The following is a 21,564-nucleotide window of genomic DNA, read 5'->3' as shown; positions in this document are numbered from 1 at the left end:
TTGGTTGGTTCAGAACAAATAAACAAAAAAACTTTACTGTTATGACCTTATAACAAGCTTTTGGAAATGAGACAAACAAATCCACAGCTTATGCATGCCAAACAAGACTCAGCAGACTGAATTAAAAGCATGTGATATGCTCTTGATAGTCTTAACAAACTAAAATTCAATTCTTAAATCCTTATTCAGATATCTCTTGATTCACATGATTTCTAATCATTCACTTGCTTTGACTACTTATGTTATGGATGTGGAGCATCAATTAAAAGCCTGGGATATAAATGACAGGGATGAATTATTGAAATTCTAAGGCTGACTTGATGGTCAGGCAATGAACCAGGGAAAGCATATAATTTCAAGGTTCAGCTATTTTAACAGTATGCACCCACCCATGTTTTCCATCATTCGAGCACCCCCTATACCTTTCAATCCACTATGATACTGACTATACAATACTAGTTAACCTAAGAACAGCTGCACATGCTTCAAACATGATAATCCACCCTGCAACTACTAACTACCTACATCATATGCAATATCATAACAGCTGACACTATCATATAATATAACTTTTGCACGAAGCCAACCTACTGATCACCATATCAAACCATTTTAAAAACAGATGGACAGTACAATAAACACATTATCAATAACTTGAGAATGGGTTGGTTGAAGATTTTTCCTCTGGGAGGAGCTCTGTAAACCTTCCAAGTCTATACAAGGTGCATAATTATAATAACAAGTAAACAAAGTTTAAGATACAAAATATAAGAAAAAGATACTCACGAGCAAGATTCTCTGTATCTTCATCAAGTTTCCTTGTGTTCAAAGAAGTGCTGCTGGAGGCAGCCTTGTTTGTGCCAGCATTTGCTGCAGGGGAAAACAAAAGACATAAGCATTTAAACAGCTCATAATTGCATATTTACAAGCTGACTTTTGAAAGATCACCATCAATCCAATTCATATATCCTTGACACAGGTACAGGGTAAATGAATGTCTTATCATAAACAAATATCTCGTTAGAAAACCCACTAAACTGTAATTAGATTAACAAAAGTTTGGTGTCAACATTACTCATTGTTCAGAATGATCCAAACAACGGAATAACCATCTCATTTAATTCAAATTTTCATGCTGTACATACAATAGAAACACACAAAACACAAGATCAGCTTGCAAAATATTTCATATCAGAAAAGAAGCACTCATTTAGGATGATGAAAAACCAACATCAAACCCATCAAAGACCTTTTCATTCACACGTTACCATTAAGAAGAAATAACTACCCACCTAAAACAGAAAAACCCTAAATATTCAATATAAAAATGATTCATCTCCCAAAAGAATACAAAACCCATCAACAGAAAAGTACAAGAAATGTGACAAAAAGCTGATGTACACCTAACAAAGTAAATAACAATCCATAAACCCTAAAACAAGTCATTTTCAGCTGATATAAAAGCTCAATTACGCAGATTATATAGGCATCTAAGAGTAAGAAATAAAGAGCAAATTAAAGATTAAAAGGTCAAAATATGAAGAGAGAGTTAACATTTTTTTATGGTTTCAATATCGGCGCCAGAGCGACGGGCGGCGTTGACGACTTTCTCATCTTTCTTGGCGGCGGCGTTGGGGGCTTTCTTCCTAATGACGACGGGTTCCCAGTCCTGTGAGATAGGTCCAACTCCTGCCATTTTCGCAAAATATCTCAAGCTCCTGTTGATTGATAGATTGATTCTGATGAAATGAAATGAAATGAAATGCAATCTGATAAGAAAATGCCCTTTGATTTTATCTTTATAGGAGATTCCTTTGGTCCGGAGTGACGTGTCGTATATATCTTGCGCCCTAATTTCTTTATTTCCCTTTTTACCCTTGTTTATTTGCGTTTTCTCTAATTTCACCTTCCAATATTTTAACACAGCTTATTTATTTATTTTTTAATTTTAGGTTGTTTGAGTAAATAATCTAAATAATGTAGGACGAATGCATTTGTTTTGTCCAGTTTAATTTACTATTTATTTTAATTAAGAATAGCTAATTCTATTAGAATAATTTAATATAAGAAAAATACTATATACAATACATAAATTTCCTTTGGGAATTTTTCAAAATTAAAATTTATTTAATAAATCTTGTACAATAGTAATTTGGATATATTAATAAAGTATTTTAATTTTCTTTTTTTTAATATTCAAGTCAAATTTCAAAAGTTAATATGTAATTAAGTAGAAAACAGAAAACCAACATAAGGAGGGTGAGTGCGAATATGGGCTATGTTTAACCAACAAAATATGCTTCTATTAGTTTGTTAAAGCTGTAAATTACATTCACCACATTTAATTAGAAATAGAAACAACTGTCTTTAAGCTATTCATTTTTACATTTTCAACCCCTGAACTTCTCATATGCAAATGGTAAAAAAAATTACTAAAAACCAAAGCTTAAATCTATGATCTATGCAGTGTTTTTCTAGACTTCTAGTCAGCATATCGGCTACTACTGAGGAATGCCGAAATTCAGAAAACAAAGGTAAGGAATGATGGAGTTAACTCAAATCCAACAGCACTTTACATTAGCAAACGCCTCAGCGGTAGCAGTCTTGCGTTGAGAAGTAATGCTTCGAGTTAAACATCATAATCAAGGATTATCAGCTCTCTATCAACTAGCATAGTAGCTATCTGCAACGCAACAAATGGGTTAATGTACAGAAAATAGTTTCATGTCAGGAAAATGAAATACAAAGAGATTCAAATCGTTAAAGCAAACCATCGATAGAGTGTTTATCGAACAGGCAACTTCAATTCTCGCAGAGATTACAAGTGTCATCCGTCAAGGATTCTTGATGTCGCAGTTATAATTCCACCTGCGGGTTGAAGCCCTATTTTGACTCCTTGAAATGTGTCTAACCTGTAAAGTAAATAACAAATTTTGAGTTCTTTTCAGAGAAACAAAATTCTACATATAAAATGCTAGGTAGCAGTGTTCTATTTTTGTTAGATATTAAATCTATGGACACCGGTTTGATCCACCTGTCAAACCAATCAACCTGAGACCCGACCACTTTGCAAGGTTTCACCCGGGTTGAGTTTTAAAAAATTTGATCCAGTCCATATTCATCCTCTAATCACTCCAGGTTTACATAGGAATGGCAATGACAATTTACTGTGCAAATCTTCTCAACACAAATAAATTGCTATAGCGTAGAAATTGACAATGGCACTTTCAGCTTATGATGCAATAAGCACATGAAATACAGTTAAGCGAAAGTCAAAGACCGACCTCAAAGATTTATAGTGATAACAAAGAGTCAAACTCTAAAAGACACTTCTAATAAGCGAACCATGACAACGGTAGAACAAGTTCATATATACCACCAATTTTAAAGACTCACACAACAAACGACAACATTAAAAGTACTGGAAGTAGTTTCCTACAAGTTTCACTTCACTTCTTTCCTCGCAGTTTTGCACCAAGGGCCCTCTCCAGCTTGGTAAGTATCTGATGATTAGGAATGGCTTTACCAGACTCATACTCCTGTATAATTTGGGGCTTTTCATTGATCAGCTGCACAGAAAAGGAAGAATTAGTCAAGTGTCCTAATTAAGAATTATATATATGCATGGGGAGGGAGAGAGACCTGAGCAAGTTGAGACTGGGTAAGTTTCTTTTCTGTTCGTGCCTGCATAATTGCTTTCTTGAGTTCAGTTGGAACACGTTCGTCTGTTCATTTATAAAAACACCACAATAGAAGTTAGAATACTTTTATCCTCTCTTAGTGAAAATACTGCAAACAGGACAAATTAATGCATAACACCCAAAAAAAAAAAAAAAAAAAAAAAATATTGAAAGTTGGAAACAACAAACTTTAGTATGATAAAATTAAGGAGAGGCAAGCGTGAAAAAATTTCTTGTAATACACATTTAGTCAATTTCACTTGCCAGTATAACATCACAGACTATTTAAATAACAATTATGAGAAGTAATAAGACAAGATTGGTTGGTTCAGAACAAATAAACAAAAAAACTTTACTGTTATGACCTTATAACAAGCTTTTGGAAATGAGACAAACAAATCCACAGCTTATGCATGCCAAACAAGACTCAGCAGACTGAATTAAAAGCATGTGATATGCTCTTGATAGTCTTAACAAACTAAAATTCAATTCTTAAATCCTTATTCAGATATCTCTTGATTCACATGATTTCTAATCATTCACTTGCTTTGACTACTTATGTTATGGATGTGGAGCATCAATTAAAAGCCTGGGATATAAATGACAGGGATGAATTATTGAAATTCTAAGGCTGACTTGATGGTCAGGCAATGAACCAGGGAAAGCATATAATTTCAAGGTTCAGCTATTTTAACAGTATGCACCCACCCATGTTTTCCATCATTCGAGCACCCCCTATACCTTTCAATCCACTATGATACTGACTATACAATACTAGTTAACCTAAGAACAGCTGCACATGCTTCAAACATGATAATCCACCCTGCAACTACTAACTACCTACATCATATGCAATATCATAACAGCTGACACTATCATATAATATAACTTTTGCACGAAGCCAACCTACTGATCACCATATCAAACCATTTTAAAAACAGATGGACAGTACAATAAACACATTATCAATAACTTGAGAATGGGTTGGTTGAAGATTTTTCCTCTGGGAGGAGCTCTGTAAACCTTCCAAGTCTATACAAGGTGCATAATTATAATAACAAGTAAACAAAGTTTAAGATACAAAATATAAGAAAAAGATACTCACGAGCAAGATTCTCTGTATCTTCATCAAGTTTCCTTGTGTTCAAAGAAGTGCTGCTGGAGGCAGCCTTGTTTGTGCCAGCATTTGCTGCAGGGGAAAACAAAAGACATAAGCATTTAAACAGCTCATAATTGCATATTTACAAGCTGACTTTTGAAAGATCACCATCAATCCAATTCATATATCCTTGACACAGGTACAGGGTAAATGAATGTCTTATCATAAACAAATATCTCGTTAGAAAACCCACTAAACTGTAATTAGATTAACAAAAGTTTGGTGTCAACATTACTCATTGTTCAGAATGATCCAAACAACGGAATAACCATCTCATTTAATTCAAATTTTCATGCTGTACATACAATAGAAACACACAAAACACAAGATCAGCTTGCAAAATATTTCATATCAGAAAAGAAGCACTCATTTAGGATGATGAAAAACCAACATCAAACCCATCAAAGACCTTTTCATTCACACGTTACCATTAAGAAGAAATAACTACCCACCTAAAACAGAAAAACCCTAAATATTCAATATAAAAATGATTCATCTCCCAAAAGAATACAAAACCCATCAACAGAAAAGTACAAGAAATGTGACAAAAAGCTGATGTACACCTAACAAAGTAAATAACAATCCATAAACCCTAAAACAAGTCATTTTCAGCTGATATAAAAGCTCAATTACGCAGATTATATAGGCATCTAAGAGTAAGAAATAAAGAGCAAATTAAAGATTAAAAGGTCAAAATATGAAGAGAGAGTTAACATTTTTTTATGGTTTCAATATCGGCGCCAGAGCGACGGGCGGCGTTGACGACTTTCTCATCTTTCTTGGCGGCGGCGTTGGGGGCTTTCTTCCTAATGACGACGGGTTCCCAGTCCTGTGAGATAGGTCCAACTCCGGCCATTTTCGCAAAATATCTCAAGCTCCTGTTGATTGATAGATTGATTCTGATGAAATGAAATGAAATGAAATGCAATCTGATAAGAAAATGCCCTTTGATTTTATCTTTATAGGAGATTCCTTTGGTCCGGAGTGACGTGTCGTATATATCTTGCGCCCTAATTTCTTTATTTCCCTTTTTACCCTTGTTTATTTGCGTTTTCTCTAATTTCACCTTCCAATATTTTAACACAGCTTATTTATTTATTTTTTAATTTTAGGTTGTTTGAGTAAATAATCTAAATTATGTAGGACGAATGCATTTGTTTTGTCCAGTTTAATTTACTATTTATTTTAATTAAGAATAGCTAATTCTATTAGAATAATTTAATATAAGAAAAATACTATATACAATACATAAATTTCCTTTGGGAATTTTTCAAAATTAAAATTTATTTAATAAATCTTGTACAATAGTAATTTGGATATATTAATAAAGTATTTTAATTTTCTTTTTTTTAATATTCAAGTCAAATTTCAAAAGTTAATATGTAATTAAGTAGAAAACAGAAAACCAACATAAGGAGGGTGAGTGCGAATATGGGCTATGTTTAACCAACAAAATATGCTTCTATTAGTTTGTTAAAGCTGTAAATTACATTCACCACATTTAATTAGAAATAGAAACAACTGTCTTTAAGCTATTCATTTTTACATTTTCAACCCCTGAACTTCTCATATGCAAATGGTAAAAAAAATTACTAAAAACCAAAGCTTAAATCTATGATCTATGCAGTGTTTTTCTAGACTTCTAGTCAGCATATCGGCTACTACTGAGGAATGCCGAAATTCAGAAAACAAAGGTAAGGAATGATGGAGTTAACTCAAATCCAACAGCACTTTACATTACCAAACGCCTCAGCGGTAGCAGTCTTGCGTTGAGAAGTAATGCTTCGAGTTAAACATCATAATCAAGGATTATCAGCTCTCTATCAACTAGCATAGCTATCTGCAACGCAACAAATGGGTTAATGTACAGAAAATAGTTTCATGTCAGGAAAATGAAATACAAAGAGATTCAAATCGTTAAAGCAAACCATCGATAGAGTGTTTATCGAACAGGCAACTTCAATTCCCGCAGAGATTACAAGTGTCATCCGTCAAGGATTCTTGATGTCGCAGTTATAATTCCACCTGCGGGTTGAAGCCCTATTTTGACTCCTTGAAATGTGTCTAACCTGTCAAGTAAATAACAAATTTTGAGTTCTTTTCAGAGAAACCAAATTCTACATATAAAATGCTAGGTAGCAGTGGCATCTGCATAAGTCATGGAACCGAGAACTTAATTTGGAGATTTGTTTGGTCGCAACTGTTTTGGCATCCTCTTAAATACAAACTTAGCTTCCTCAGGTCTTCCACCGGCTTCTAGGGCATTTTTCAAATCTTCTAGGCAAGACAAATGTTGATGGAGCCCTTTCTCCACCAATTCATAGTACAATTCAAATGCTTCTGAAAGTTTATGGATTTTACATAGACCTTCAATAACTGTGCTGTATAAATGAATATCAACACTATGATTCTTCTGCAAACTCATAACAACATTTGATGTGCCTCAAGATCTTCTACTTGACAAGGAATAACTGATTACTTCTCCTACTCAATCACACAATCCGTTATCATAAAGAAAACCACAATCTGAAATGCTTTATCCCTCAGTCCCTACCAAAGAGTAAAAACAGTACGACGTTGAAAGAGTGATGCTCTGTCAAATTTTTTTCTCCAACATTAACATCCCAAGCTTGCAGATTCATGGGCACTCTTCTTTTCACAAGTTCTGCAGTATAGGTGGAAAAGTAGATGTTCGAGGAAGGATGGAGAGCTCTTCAGCATCTTTCTCTGATTCTCCTGGCAAGAAGAGTTCACCCTTCTGCAAGACGACCGTTAATCAAAACTAATCATACTCTCAAAATCAGGCACATATCTCTCTTAACATCAAAACCAAGCCTCATAGCCATCTTTAAATCTACCTTTCCTTACAATGTCCTACGACTAAGTCTTGAAATGATGGATCTTCGTGTTCCTCTCCTCATTAGCTGCCTAAAAAACTTCCTCGGCCTTCTTAGTCTTTCCCATTTCACACAGATCTCAACACTGATTGTATGCGCAACCAGAGGAGTACACCCAGTATCACTCAACAGGATCTCTTTTCTCCGAAAGCTCATCAAACAACTTCTCCGCTCTCTCAAATCACTAGAGTGACACAAACTCCTATCAGAGCTATACGTATCTAATCTGGCAGACCTGCAAACTCCCCTCATCTTATCAAACATCTCAAATGCCTCACCAAGTTCCCTCCACTACAATGTGCATCCATCACTGTGGTTAAGTACACGATCAGGAGTAAATCCTCCACTTTCTTTTGCTCCCTCCAAACTTCCCTTATCTTCTCAAACTCCTTACTTCACAAACCTTTTTATAGAGTATTATACGTAATTCCACTAGGCTCCAATCCTTGACCGATCATCTCTTCGAAAACAAGCAAAGCCCATCAATCTCCTGTTTCATGCAATACCCTCTAATCAAATGGTATAAGTAACAACATCGGTTTCAAATCACATTCTTCTTCCCCATCCCCTTGACGACATTGCACGCTATCTAACCTTACCGGCTCTACACACCATCAACAATTGTATTAAACGTACAACATCAGGACACACTTAAACCTTTCCATTTCTTTAAAAAACTAAACCCTTCATCACCATTGAATTTTTACAAAACCCTCTAATCAAAATGTTAAAGTATAAACACCGGTGTAACACCAAACTGCTAAGGCATTTCATCGAACACGCTCTTTGCCATACTGGTTCTTCCCCTTTTAACAAACTAACAAAAGAATATTAAAAGTAACAGCAAGGCGAACCCCCATACTTTCATCATTGTGAACATCTTTATAGACTCTGAACCAAACCCGCTTCACCATAGCTCCTAATCAACTATTAAAGAATTTGCCCCAGTTTAACCCACCATCAGATCTCTTCTCAGGAGAGAAGAAAATACGAGCCCGTTAAGGTTTCGGTTTCGGCCCATATTTCAGCATTAAAAAATGATTGGTGATTGTGGGCGAACCCATCTGCTGAACCCAGTTGAAAATTGAAGGCTTTTTGCGGGGATTTAATCAGGCGAAGAGTTTGATCACGTGGTTTTGAGAGAGATGGGACAGAGAAGAGAGAACGACTGAGCTCACTTGACCGGTTTGTGTTTAATGAGTCGGGCCTGGATATAGCCGTGCTGGTTTTTGTCGTTGTTTGGGCCTTTTGGAGCTCTGCTTCATTCGCTTTTGGTGCTTTTATGATTACCATGAATTACAGTTGGTTTCCGAGGAGAAACACCTGATTTGTGAAGCTGAGGCGGATGGTGGTGGGAGCTGGGATTTGAAGAATTGCTCACGAAGATGAAGATTCGCGCCATCAAAATAAATCTGTTTGTCCGCGCTCTATTTATAAATTTTAAATGCCCTTTTCAATTTCACTACGGATTTTTCGAAGGATACTGCTGGACCACCTTGAATGGCGTGAGACCGCATGCGGGGAGACCCCCACTACGGTTTTAGGGGATCTAGTCGAAAGGAAAGACCCAGCCGGCGCCCACCGCTAAACTGAGAAATTAATAGAGCACAAAACTTATCTTCAAGCCTTACCTTATATGATCTTTCAGAGGGCGATCGTGAGTCACTGAATGAAGTCCCTCCTTTTCTTTCGGATTTTTGACCCGCGCGAGGCAGAGATACTAAGTGCATATGATATGGCACGACAACAGCATGTCATAGAAGGAGATACACAGTGGAGGCCAACGCCCACTAAGACTAACGTATCTACAAGTACATCCTCGAGCGGCAGTCAAACGAGGCGTGAATGCAAGATGCCAGCAGAATGATCGGGTCGACAGAGGCTAGGGCTGCTTCCTTCCCACCACGTCCGCCCTTGTGTTTCGGAGATATAAAGCGAGTGCACTGGAAAAGAACGGAACTATGATTAGGATTCCACCCTGGGTGACCAGATGGTAAGAGAGCAAAGGGAGAAATTTAGCTGCCCGTCATCCCAATTTTGGATTTAGAAAATGGCCTTGAAACTGTTCATCATTTTTTTTTAATTTAAGAAGATTGACGTGGCATAGTTAGGATTATTAAACACGTAAAATGGGTTAAATGAAAAGATTAAAACATATGTGGGCCGAATCAGAAATAGAAAGTTTTTAAAATTTGAAATTTCGCAAAACAAGCCCCACTAACTATTCACCTCGCTTAATCGAAATTCACAGTTCAAAAGTGATTTCTTGAACGAAAGGGAGACACACGATTTTTTCCGATCGAACACCTGCAAATTTGCACCCTAAATCAATTTCTTGAACCCTAACCGAATACATTCGCGATTTTCGGCGATATAGTCGCAATTTTGATCAATTTGTTGAACCCTAAAATCGATTTCCTTAAACGTAACGAAATCTGTGCCATTCCGGCGATACAGTCCAATTTCCGATCGAAACTGCAAACTTTGACACCAAATTCAATCCAAAACCATGAGTGCACTGACAATGAGAGGGAAGCCCAACGCCACTTCTAATCCTAGATTCCGGTGGCGCAAGCATTTTAATGGCTGCTCTGGTGGATCATCTGACCAGTGAGGTGGTCCACATGTAGAGGAGACGCCGGCGCACAAGAACAGAGGAAGAACCAGCAAACGGGTCTGAGACAGGTCAGGCGAAATTCAGGCCAGAGGAGGATTCTAGCGATAATTCAGGCCAGAAAGGATTCCGGCGAGAATTCAGTTAGGAGATTCATCGGAGGATCCAGACGACGAGGAGGAGGCCGCGAAGATAGGTACGTAGTTTGTGAATGTTGCTTGTACTTTCGCTAAGCGCTCATTTGTATCGCTTAAGCGATTATTCTGTTTTACTCATGATCGTTTAAGCGATAAAAAATCACTTAAGCGATCTGCAGTCTGGTTAAATGATTTCTGCCCAGACCTAAGATCGTTAAGCGATCATGAGTGTTTACTCTTGGTCGCTTAGCGATCTTAGGTCTGGCAGAATCACGAGATATATAAGCGATCTGTTGTATCCTTAAGAGATTCTCATTAACTTTGTCGCTTAAGCGATTTAAATCGCTTAAGCGATCTTGCCTGAGGCAGAGTAAGAGCTCTTACAGTGGTTTTGGTTTATTTTTGTTGCTGACATTTTATTATATCGATTGTGCAGATTGTGCGGACCTAAACTGTAGAGAGTACGAGTTGTGAGCCTATAAGTGAGAAGGTACCACCTTCCCTGCAAGGGTGACGGTGAGGTCGAGCTGGGAGGTTTTTGAAAATAAGGGCCATTTTAGCTAGAATGAGGCATGTGAAAGAGATTTGGCGGCACTTGTTTCGGTCAGTTTTTAAGAATCGACAAAGTGGAAAAAGTCATTTTGGGGGCAGGGAGTACATTACATGTTGATGCACTCAGTAAAATGCAACAAAAAAATGAATGTGGTTCGTGGTGGAGGGAAAGTCACTACGGTTTGGTATGATAGTATGCGTTGTGACGGGCTTAGGATGCGGGAATTGCCAACTAAGGCGGAGCGACCGCAATGTGACGATGCGAGAGCCATAAACTTTTGTAAAAAGGTTTGTAAAGGGGCAAAGTCATTACAGGAAAGTTTTAGAAGAGGCTATATACAGTTCGGCTTAGTGATGCAGAGAAGATAAAAGATGCTGATATTGTTTTTACATCTATCTTATTGGCTGTAACTCACAAGCTGTTAAAAGATTGGTTGTTTGTTTGTAAGCGACTTGGAGTTCTTTTAATTCTTACCGTGGGGACGGATATCATTTGAGCGAACCATCAAGAGCCTGAAAAAACCGACATGACGTTAAAGCATGCCGAATGGGCGGGAAGGCTAAACCAAGCACGTATATTTGTTTGGCTTCCCATGGGCAATGCAGGTAAATATTAATAGCTCTCTGTTATATTTTTTATAATATGTGTGTTTGTGTAATGACAATGGACTGTTTTTTTACATGTAGGCTTGGATGTACAAGGCCATCTCTGTCTTCGCTAAGGTGGGGGAGGAGCAACATTTGAATGTGCACAGCAACTCCTAGGATGTTGCGGTGGCAATGTCGAGAGCTATACCATTGGGATTATAGCCAATTGAGATTGAGATTCAAGCAGCTGGGGTAAGATTGAAGATTAAGCTTTTGAATATGCAGTTGCTTTTTTATTTTGCTTCAATCTGATTGATTTTTATTTCTTATGTCAGGAGTCATCCGTCCTTTCTTCTGACCGCTATTGGGGATGAACCGGAAGAGGACTATGTCACATCTTTTAAGCAATGGAGGATGAAAGGGATGAACAGACAGATCGCCTGATGCGGGACCTAAAGGGGTCACGCATGGTGATGGCAGTTGCAGGGCCATTGCTTGACAATGTCGTTGATACTGAGATAATGAAGCTCGGGGGGCCGAGATGAGGAGAGAAGAGGGAGGAAAGGTTCGTATGCCTCAGCAAACTGGTACAACAAGTATCGCTTTGCCAGACACATCGAGTGGGGAGTGAGGTTGTTGACCTCATAAACGGCCTGTTTGAGAGTTTTACAGCAGCCGTTTATGCAAGGTTTGACAAGATGGAAGAAACAATGAAAAGGTGAAGGAGAAAGTGGATAGCTGGAGAGAAATAGGTACAATAGAGGGCGAAGTTGTATAATGGAGGAGGAAGTTGGTGGAATAAAGGGCGTTGAAGTGCAACTGGCTTGAAAAGAGAGCGCGAAGAGGCAAGTTTGTGAAATCGCCTTAATGGTGACTGGGTCCAGGTAAAGAAGAAGAAAAGAGAAACAAATGGAGGAACCCAGAAATGGAGGAGGTTGAGTTTGGTGTGGAAGTGGGGCGGTGATAATGGAGGGGGAGGTGGGAGGCGAAGGAAGCGGGGATGTAAAAATGGAGGAAGGGGGAAGTGGGGAAGGGAAATGGACTCAATGTCGATTTGTATGGCCAATAGAGGAAAAGAAAAACTCTTTTATGCCTATTCATGGATTAGGAAGTGATGGCCATATAAAGTGTAAGACAGGGGATTATCCCCGGGAATGGTTTCAAAAGTTGTTAACGATGGGGACGTGGCTTGAGGACTCGGTGTGTTATTTTCACTTAATTTCCTTATTTTGCCTGTGTTCTCCATACTTATCTTGTTGTTTTTATTTGATGACACATCGATGAATATTGCACTGATGAGGCTACGACAGACAGTGATGGTGATCTGTTTATCCCGACTGTGCTATCACCGATGTGGCGTTTGGGCAAACGCTTTTTCGGCATATCGCACTTTAATTAAAATGTCGTTGCTAGTGGTGTAGTAAAAGGACGAAGCGAAAACGTTGGCCGTACAACCGGACTGCTCCCTGATGATTTCCGGTTTGATGACAAGATTATCAGTACGTAAGGGGAGTCGACCCAAATATGGCCACGGTTGGCCTTTGTTAAAAGAGTGTACTACATCATCTCCCGTCAACAGATGCCACTGGATAGCAGTCGTTGTGCATCTAGAGAAGGGGTTTTCTGAAGATCCTTGACTACAACCCAACCATTGTCGAGACAAGCAGTTGGAGGTCGAGTGGACCCACTGTCCAGGTTGTTCCCGCGGCTGTTGTGTGACAGCGGGATGTTTGGGGCACCTGGGTGATCAGGTATACCGGAACAGTGGCCAATTCGCGTTCTACCTGCCCAATACATAGTCAAGGTAATTTTGTTTAAAACTAACTTACATAATACAATTGTTCTAAGTTTATTATAATGCTAATGTCTTCTTCCTATGTAGCGCTGAAGTGGGGCATATGCCCTGAAATTTATCAGTTCGACATGACCAACACCCGATGGACAGCTTGAATACACAAACAATGAGAGACTGTCGGAAGTGCTGGGCTGTCGACTGCTTCCATGGGCAGATGGATCCGTTTTGAGTGACCAAACCCATTCAAAGGGTATGAATGTTGGACGCGGAATTTTGTAGTTTATGTGATGTTGATGTTCATACTTGGTTTTTTTTGAGTTGATTGTATTTATTCTAAACATATACTCAGTTGCTGACACTGAGTTTTTTGACTTGTAGTTATGAAAGATGGAATGGTTAATCTCCACAGAAAGTCAACCGGGCACCATATATCCGCCCTTGTAGATATCATCTTGAATTTGTTGGATGCTAGTGCAGAGCCAGAAAGCATCGGGAAGAATGATGTCGTGGGCATCTTTTCAAGTATACTGCCCTGATACATTCACTGTGGATTCTAAACTCTTTGCATCAAAAACTAAATTAAAGGCAGTGTACAGGAAATTGTAAATAATTTACTATGTATGGTGTGATCATTGTAAAGATTGGATCTGATTTTGGGATATATTTTTGTTTGTCCATATAAGATAATTCATCAGCAGTTTCAATTATCTATGTATGGTGGTTCCATATAAGATATTTTTGGTTGTCCACATATCTCTCTTAAACGACCAAACTTTTCCAGAACGATCGCTTAAAGCGTCCTAAATCCTTAAGCGACCAAGGTCTAGGCAGATGTCATTTTAGGAAGAATCGCTTAAGCAATATAAATGGTCGCTTAAGCAATCATAGTCTGGGCAGATGTCATTCTGCCTCGGAAAATATCGCCTAAGCGATCATAAATCGCTTAAGCGATCAAAATCGCTTAAGCGACCATGTGTCTTATGAAGAATCGCTTAAGCGATATGTTGGGTCGCTTAAGCGATCATAGTCTGGGTAGATGTCATTTTGCCTCAGAAAAGATCGCTTAAGCGATCATAATCGCTTAAGCGACCATGTGTCTTTTAAGAAGAATCGCTTAACGCTATAAATGGGTCACTTAAGCGATCATAGTCGGGGCAGATGTCTTTTGTCGGAAAAGATCGCTTAAGGGATCATAAATCGCTTAAGCGACCATGTGTCTTTTAGGAAGAATCGCTTAAGCGTATAAGTGGGTCGCTTCGATCATAGTCTGGGCAGATGTCATTCGGCTCGAAAAGATCGCTTAAGCGATCATAAACGCTTAAGCGACCATGTGTCTTTTAGGAAGATCGCTTAAGCGATATAAATAGGTCGCTTAAGCGATCATATCTGGCAGATGTCATTCGCCTCGGAAAAGATCGCTTAAGCGATTCGTTCAGACACCTGTTCCGTTATTACATTTATATTAATATATAGTTCTTTACACGTCAGTATGAACCTATAGGGTTTAGATTCGTTCAGAGCACCTGTTCCGTTATTACATTTATATTAAACATATAGTTCTTACACTCAGTATGAAACCTAGAGGGTTTACATCGTTCAGAGCCTGTTCCGTTATTACATTTATATTAAACATATAGTTCTTTTCACGTCAGTATGAAACCTATAGGGTTTACGATTCGTTCAGTGCACCTTTTCCGTTTTACATTTATATTAAACATATAGTTCTTTTACACGTCAGTATGAAACCTATAGGGTTTACGATTCGTTCAGAGCACCTGTTCCGTTATTACATTTATATTAACATATAGTCTTTTCACACGTCAGTATGAAACTTTAGGGTTTACGATTCGTTCAGTGCACCTGTCCGTTATTACATTTTATATTAAACATAGTTCTTTTACACGTCAGTATGAAACCTATAGGGTTTAACATTCGTTCAGAGCACCTGTTCCGTTATTACATTTATATTAAACATATAGTTTCTTTTACACTCAGTATGAAACCTATAGGGTTTACGATTCGTTCAGTGCACCTGTTCCGTTATTACATTTATATTAACATATATTTCTTTTACACGTCAGTATGAAACCTATAGGTTTACGTTCGTTCAGCACCTGTTCCGTTATTACATTTATATTAAACATAGTTCTTTTACACTCAGTTGAAACCTATAGGGTTTACGATTCGTCAGAGTAGCTGTTCCGTTATTTACATTTATATTAAACTATATTCTTTTACACTTCAGTATGAAACCTATAGGGTTTACAATTCGTTCAGTGCACCTGTTTACGGCTATGCTAACATATGGTTTTACAATTCGTTCAGTATATTTTTATATTGTTTGCTTAATTATTTAGGAAATATTGTATATTTTAATTATTTTTTCGACCCATTAAGTGAATTAATTTTATTATACCGAAAAGTTTAAAAATTCCAAACACCCCCCCCCACCCAACTTCCCAGATTCTGGCTACCGCCGACAGCACAACAACGACTGAAAATGGCCGGTAATGGCCAGTTTGACCTTTTCCGCCAGATCCACCGTGGGTTGTCGGAAAAGGCCACATCTTGCGTCATGGACTTTCAAATATATGGCCGTCGTTGACCGTCAACGACGGCCATATATTTGGCTGTCGCAAATGGCAAGATCTGACTTCTCCGTTCGTCTACGGCCAGTTCTGGCGGATCGTCTAGCCTTTTCCGACCACATTCGTGGTCGATCTGGCCGGAAAGCCATATAAAGGCCCATCGCCATCCGACCACTGTGCATCGTAACGCCCTTTCCCGGTAAGATTCCGCTCCGGTGACTAGAATCTGGCACCGTGGTAGGTGGGGGTATATATGTTAATTTTAAAACCATGGTGCACAGAATCGCTTAAGCGATACAATGTCTGCTAAGCGATCATGTGATTGGCAGAAGCAAATCATTCCAGGTGCACGATCGCTTAAGCGATCCTGTTACGAAACACTTTGCCGCTTAACGCGATACACTTATTCGCTTAAGCGATCGTGGGCAATATATACTTGTCACCTTTTCTCCTGAATTTGACAAACTAATTCCCAACACGTATTCATTCCATACTTTTTCCTCAATTTGACAACCAATTCCACTAAATCACCAACAATATTTAGACCATGTATAAATATACAATTAAGGAATTTTATTAAAGGTAACAATAAATTTAAACATCAATAATTGAAACAATAACTCATCACGGTTGCCCTTCGCAACTCCTCAGTTTCATCCTTCTTCGAACCTAATTACTTCTGGCAACTGCTTCTCTTGTGGCCAGGTTGCTTGCAAATTGAGCACTTATTCATCTCCGGGAACCTCAAAGGCTAATAGAATACGCTTAACCCTTTCTCCCCTTTGGTGTCTTTTTGAATGGGCGCTGGAGGATTCAGCCACCTCTAGCGGCACTACCCACTGCTCTTCTGCACCGGATAGATCGTTTTAGAATATGCTAGCATGTAGTGATCTGTCATATAGAAGGGGAGCAAAGTTCCATGTAAATTCTTGAACCAAAATTCGCTTCCGTTGGTGTTTCAGTGCTGCTAGTGCATGAGGACAAGGTAAACGTTGAATGTCAAGCACTTTACACTGCAAGTTTTTGTAACAAGGTTAACTAGAGCATCCGGACCATAGCCGCGCACAGTAACACTCTGAGCATTAAAGGATAGACAAACAGTGCATTTGACAGTTCCTATGTTTCTCGCAATAATTTTTCAGCTGACAGAACAAGGTTGTAGTAAAATTATCTGACTGCTTATGACGCTCATGATCACCGCGACAATGTCCTCTGATTGCATCAAAAGTGCAACTATTGGAAACTCTCTTTCTATTAACAACTTCGAATTTATGGACTCAGCTATGTTCGTGGTCATGACATCAAACCTTCTCCAGGAAAGTAAGCTCTACTCTATCTCTCGAACCGAACATCATGCTCAAGATACTTAGCAACTCTAACATCCTTGATTCGGATTTGCTGGAAGTGCTCCTCGAACTCATCAACCCGATAAACTTTTGCTGCCATGTAGTATGTCTGAAGGAGGCCAGCACACTTAAACTTTTGTTTTATGTTCTCACCAAGGTGCCTCATACAGAATCCGTGATGTGCTTGACGGTAAATAGTGCAATCCCCTTCTTGATAGAGTTGTGCCTATCGGATATTATGCACAACTCGTCACTGTCAGGCACTATCGTACGTAACTGCTGAAAAAAACCAAGTCCACGACTCGTCATTCTCAAGTCAACCACACACCATGCAACAGGATATGTGGATTCTCGCTGTCCTGTGCAGTGCCACCACAAATGTACCTCCATACTCCCGTCAAAGCAACCATCAATACCAACACCTTTCTCATGTTTACAAAACCCTTATAGCAGAACCATAAGCAACAAAAAATATTTAAATATCATATTCCTGTCCACTTCAAAGCTGTCTTGCTACCTGGGTTTTCAACTCAAGCATATAACGGTACGCTTCTAATACTGCATACTCGTGCTCTGGCATGCCCTCACAAATCTTGTGCATGTTGTCTCCCTTTCCGATTTCCAGTAACTAACACACATCCCACTCGTGCGCACAAGTCTCTGAATGTCTTTAGGAGATGGACCTTTCCCTTCGACGAACCGACTTTTGACAAATTGTCCAATAACATCGGACGCTTGTCGATGCTCACTTGAAAATGTCCCAAACCACATGTGCTCATGGGTATATGTACTAAGAATAAACTTTTCCGACTCCGCCAACCTTCTACAATAAACCCGCCACTTGCACTTTGGTCACGACATGCAACCGTCACAGCCAATGAATTTGACTTTTTGGTATGAACTCAAAATTACATTTCACAGCAACAAGTTTTAGCTTCCTCACCACTTCCTCTTTGTTGTCAAATAAATACCCTATGCGCAACTCCGATCCATCCATAAAGACATGAGCTGATTCACTACTAGTTCCATTGCCCCCTCTGAAGCTACATAAATGACCATAGTGTTCTCTTCCTCACAATCTACGCCTTCTGCATAATCTGTATTTAAAGGAATCTCTACATCTGTGGGAATATCTATGGGGTCCTCCTCCTCAACATTTTCATTCTGCCCCCCATCACACACCTCTTCTATAGTGTCCTCCTCACCACCAATTCACCGTCTACTCTTGATTTTTCAGCTAACAAATCAATGGCCTCGTAGTTCAAATTAAAACCAGCAATCTCCGCCTACATCCTCGTTATCCCCTTCCTTGGAACCAACTTCCAACGGTTTTTCTACATAGAAACCCTTAAAATCGCGCTCGAACCACTATTGGCCATATCATCATATATAACTTCACACTTTCATTCGACTTTATATAGCAGGAGGTATCTTATAATTTTCAGGAGCTCTGCTTAAAACATATCACAACTATATCACTACTCGAGCAACTCAATTACCTCTTCTATTATTTCATCAATCAACTCATCAAAACTAACCTCTGTGCTTACAGCAATTGGTATAACTTCTTTGCTCTTCCCAATCCACTTCCACCTACTTTCTTCCTCCACCCACTCACCAAATATTCAACACCCAAAACAACTTGTCCCATGTTAATAATAGCCAACTACCTGAATGCAAGAAACAATATTCTTAAATGCTGTACTAAGGGTTCAAATATTTAAAAAGATCTGCACATTCGCTATTTGGTCTAATGTATCGCTTAAGCATCCAGTATAAATAACCATGACCGTTTAAGCGATCTTATGCCATTACTGATTGCTTAAGCGATCTGCTCCCTACAACAGACTTTAACCAGATCGCTTAAGCGATACACCAGATCGCTTAAGCGATCACTCGTACCCAGAACACATTTCAGTTCATCTCCACCTACAATCGATCCATCATACCCAGAATAAATACCCAAACAAATTTTCAACAAAATTTCCATCCTTTCAACTTGCATTACATCAAACCACCCAACAACCTAAACAACAAATCAAAATCATAACCCAAACCCCATCCATTATAAATCTTTGTAAATCTAAATATAAAATGTAAAAGGAGATACACATACTTACACGATATCAGGAGGAGAGGAGGGGGATCTTTGCTGGAGAAGAGTTATGGTGGAGGAAGAAGAAAGTGTTATGGCGGAGGAACAAGAAGATATAGAGGAATGGATGAAGAAGAGTACCGGAAGGAGGAAGAAGAAGATGCTAAGAAGAAGAGAAGAAGATGCAGAGGTAGAGATGCGTTAATGGCGGGAGGAAGAAGAAGGTGTTTGGGTTTGTTTACAACAATTTCGGGTTTGTGGGAATATAGTATAATTTTGAAAAGATTACATAGTACTTCTTTAATCATAATTAATTACTAATCAAGTTTAATTACCCTTAATCAATAATATAACTATTTAGTTAAAACTTTAAAACTTGATAGCTTTTTAATTAAATTCAAACTTGAGAGGTTGTTTTAATAAACTGCCCCGAGCAAAGGGATTGAATACGGTTTCTGAATTTGAGTTTCTTCGTACCTACTAAGAAGAGCAAATTTATCTCGGTCACTTTAGATTTCGAGGATTAATTGAGATAATCATGAACTGGTTCAAACATTTCCAATTAAAATAAATAAATAAATAAAATAAAAATATTGGGACTCAACTAAAAATGGATGCTTTGACACACCCTTAAGACACAAAAAGATGCTGTTATTTGTTTTGGAATAGGATTTTGAAATTTAAATTTAGTTAAAAATTCAATAAATCCTCATTTCATTTTTCTTAATTTACTTAGATACTTTTCTAGTTAATGGATTATAGATAAAGAGATTGGCACAATGTATACTCTAAATTATTTCTGTATGGGCCAAAAATCGTATTGGATCTGACGAGGTCCAATAGCATCATAAACTTGTAATGGCCCAGGGCCTTGGCCCAATTTTGATTGAATCCACACTTAGAATACCTTGTGAGCTGTCTGTTCTATGAGTTGAGCTATCTCATGAGTTAAGTTGAACTGAGTCCGGCCCATTCGTTCACAGTAGTTCATAATAAGGATCAGAATTCTAGTCAATTTCCTCTTAACAAGATCTCAGATCTCACCCAAAGAGGAAAGTTTGAACCGATAAAGACAGAAAATCTAATCTCCTTCCAAAAGGATAACTCATCTACTAGGACTTAGAGTCCTATTAGGATTCGGACCCCTTGGGTTCACTATTAGAGTCCTATTAGGATTCGGACCCCTTGGGTTCACTATATAAACAAGGGTTAACCCTCTCATTAGGCATGAAGAAATCACCCCTAAGTTCTAGTACTTTTACTCCCAAGCTTTTTGCATAATCCGACGACATTCCCATATTGATTATCAGTGGCTCGCATCACAAGATTCTGTCTTCACAAGTTTAATCGTAAATTTTATCGTTTGCAATTTCCTAGTTAATTATTGAATTAATTATCAGTTGATCTTTATATAATTTCTTAGTTCTCTTAGTTATACCACTCAGTGACTCAATAGTTCAATTATTAGGTAATCTTGAGATAGGGCATACTAGTTTGATTCCAAATTTACTTCCTAGATAAAAAAACCATTTCCTGAACGCAGTTTCCTAACTCTACTAGGGATCAAAATCACTGCTTATTTAAGTCACATTTCACCAGGTTAATTAATTGCATGTTTAAGTTTGTTTCAAGATGATAATCAAACGTAAAATGAGAGCGCAACCTGAAATCTCACCATGCAAGAGAAGATTACTGCAGATAGCAATGGGATCATTCTATCTCCCTAAAGATGAAGACTCACTGCCACTTGGGCAAGATGCCCACTTCGTTTGTCAAGAGAAGCAGACTTTCGGGGTGGCTGATGGCGTTGGTGGCTGGAATAAAATAGGGATTGACTCAGGTGTATATGCACGTGAGCTCATGACAAACTCTCTTATTGCATTATCCGGTTTACCCAAGTAAGCCGTGGTGGATCCAAAGAAAGTTTTGAAAGATGCCTATTCGATCACCAAGGCTCAAGGTTCATCCACTGCGTGCATTGTTACTTTAAAAGATTATTGTTTACATATGGGAGACAGTGGATTTATGCATTTTAGAAACAAGAAATTTATATATCAGTCACCGGTGTAACAACGTCGTTTTAATTGTCCATATCAATTGGGTACTGGAAAGA

The 21,564-nt window shown here is 38.4% G+C and overlaps 2 protein-coding genes and 1 pseudogene across 2 annotated transcripts; all 3 read right to left on the bottom strand.

The window, feature by feature from the left end:
- Nucleotides 1-715: 715 nt before the first annotated feature.
- Nucleotides 716-1,789, bottom strand: LOC116129232 (multiprotein-bridging factor 1b-like). Its single transcript, XM_031414983.1, has 2 exons — nt 1,555-1,789; nt 716-870 (listed from the first exon to the last, which is right to left on the bottom strand). Exons 1-2 carry the CDS (start codon nt 1,694-1,696, stop codon nt 731-733), a joined length of 282 nt encoding a protein of 93 aa, XP_031270843.1. The 5' UTR covers nt 1,697-1,789; the 3' UTR covers nt 716-730.
- A 1,392-nt stretch (nt 1,790-3,181) lies between these two features.
- On the bottom strand, nt 3,182-5,789 carry LOC116129270 (multiprotein-bridging factor 1b). The gene is made up of 4 exons (XM_031415019.1): nt 5,554-5,789; nt 4,786-4,869; nt 3,643-3,725; nt 3,182-3,569 (listed from the first exon to the last, which is right to left on the bottom strand). Exons 1-4 carry the CDS (start codon nt 5,693-5,695, stop codon nt 3,450-3,452), a joined length of 429 nt encoding a protein of 142 aa, XP_031270879.1. The 5' UTR covers nt 5,696-5,789; the 3' UTR covers nt 3,182-3,449.
- A 1,706-nt stretch (nt 5,790-7,495) lies between these two features.
- LOC116129263 lies at nt 7,496-9,029 on the bottom strand (annotated as a pseudogene).
- Between the last annotated feature and the right edge of the window lie 12,535 nt (nt 9,030-21,564).

The sequence above is a fragment of the Pistacia vera genome, unplaced genomic scaffold, assembly GCF_008641045.1.
Source record: "Pistacia vera cultivar Batoury unplaced genomic scaffold, PisVer_v2 Contig21, whole genome shotgun sequence".
In the NCBI taxonomy this organism is placed as follows: Eukaryota; Viridiplantae; Streptophyta; class Magnoliopsida; order Sapindales; family Anacardiaceae; genus Pistacia; species Pistacia vera.
The sequence above is the reverse complement of the archived record's forward strand: the minus strand, read 5'-3'. Positions and strand labels throughout refer to the sequence as shown.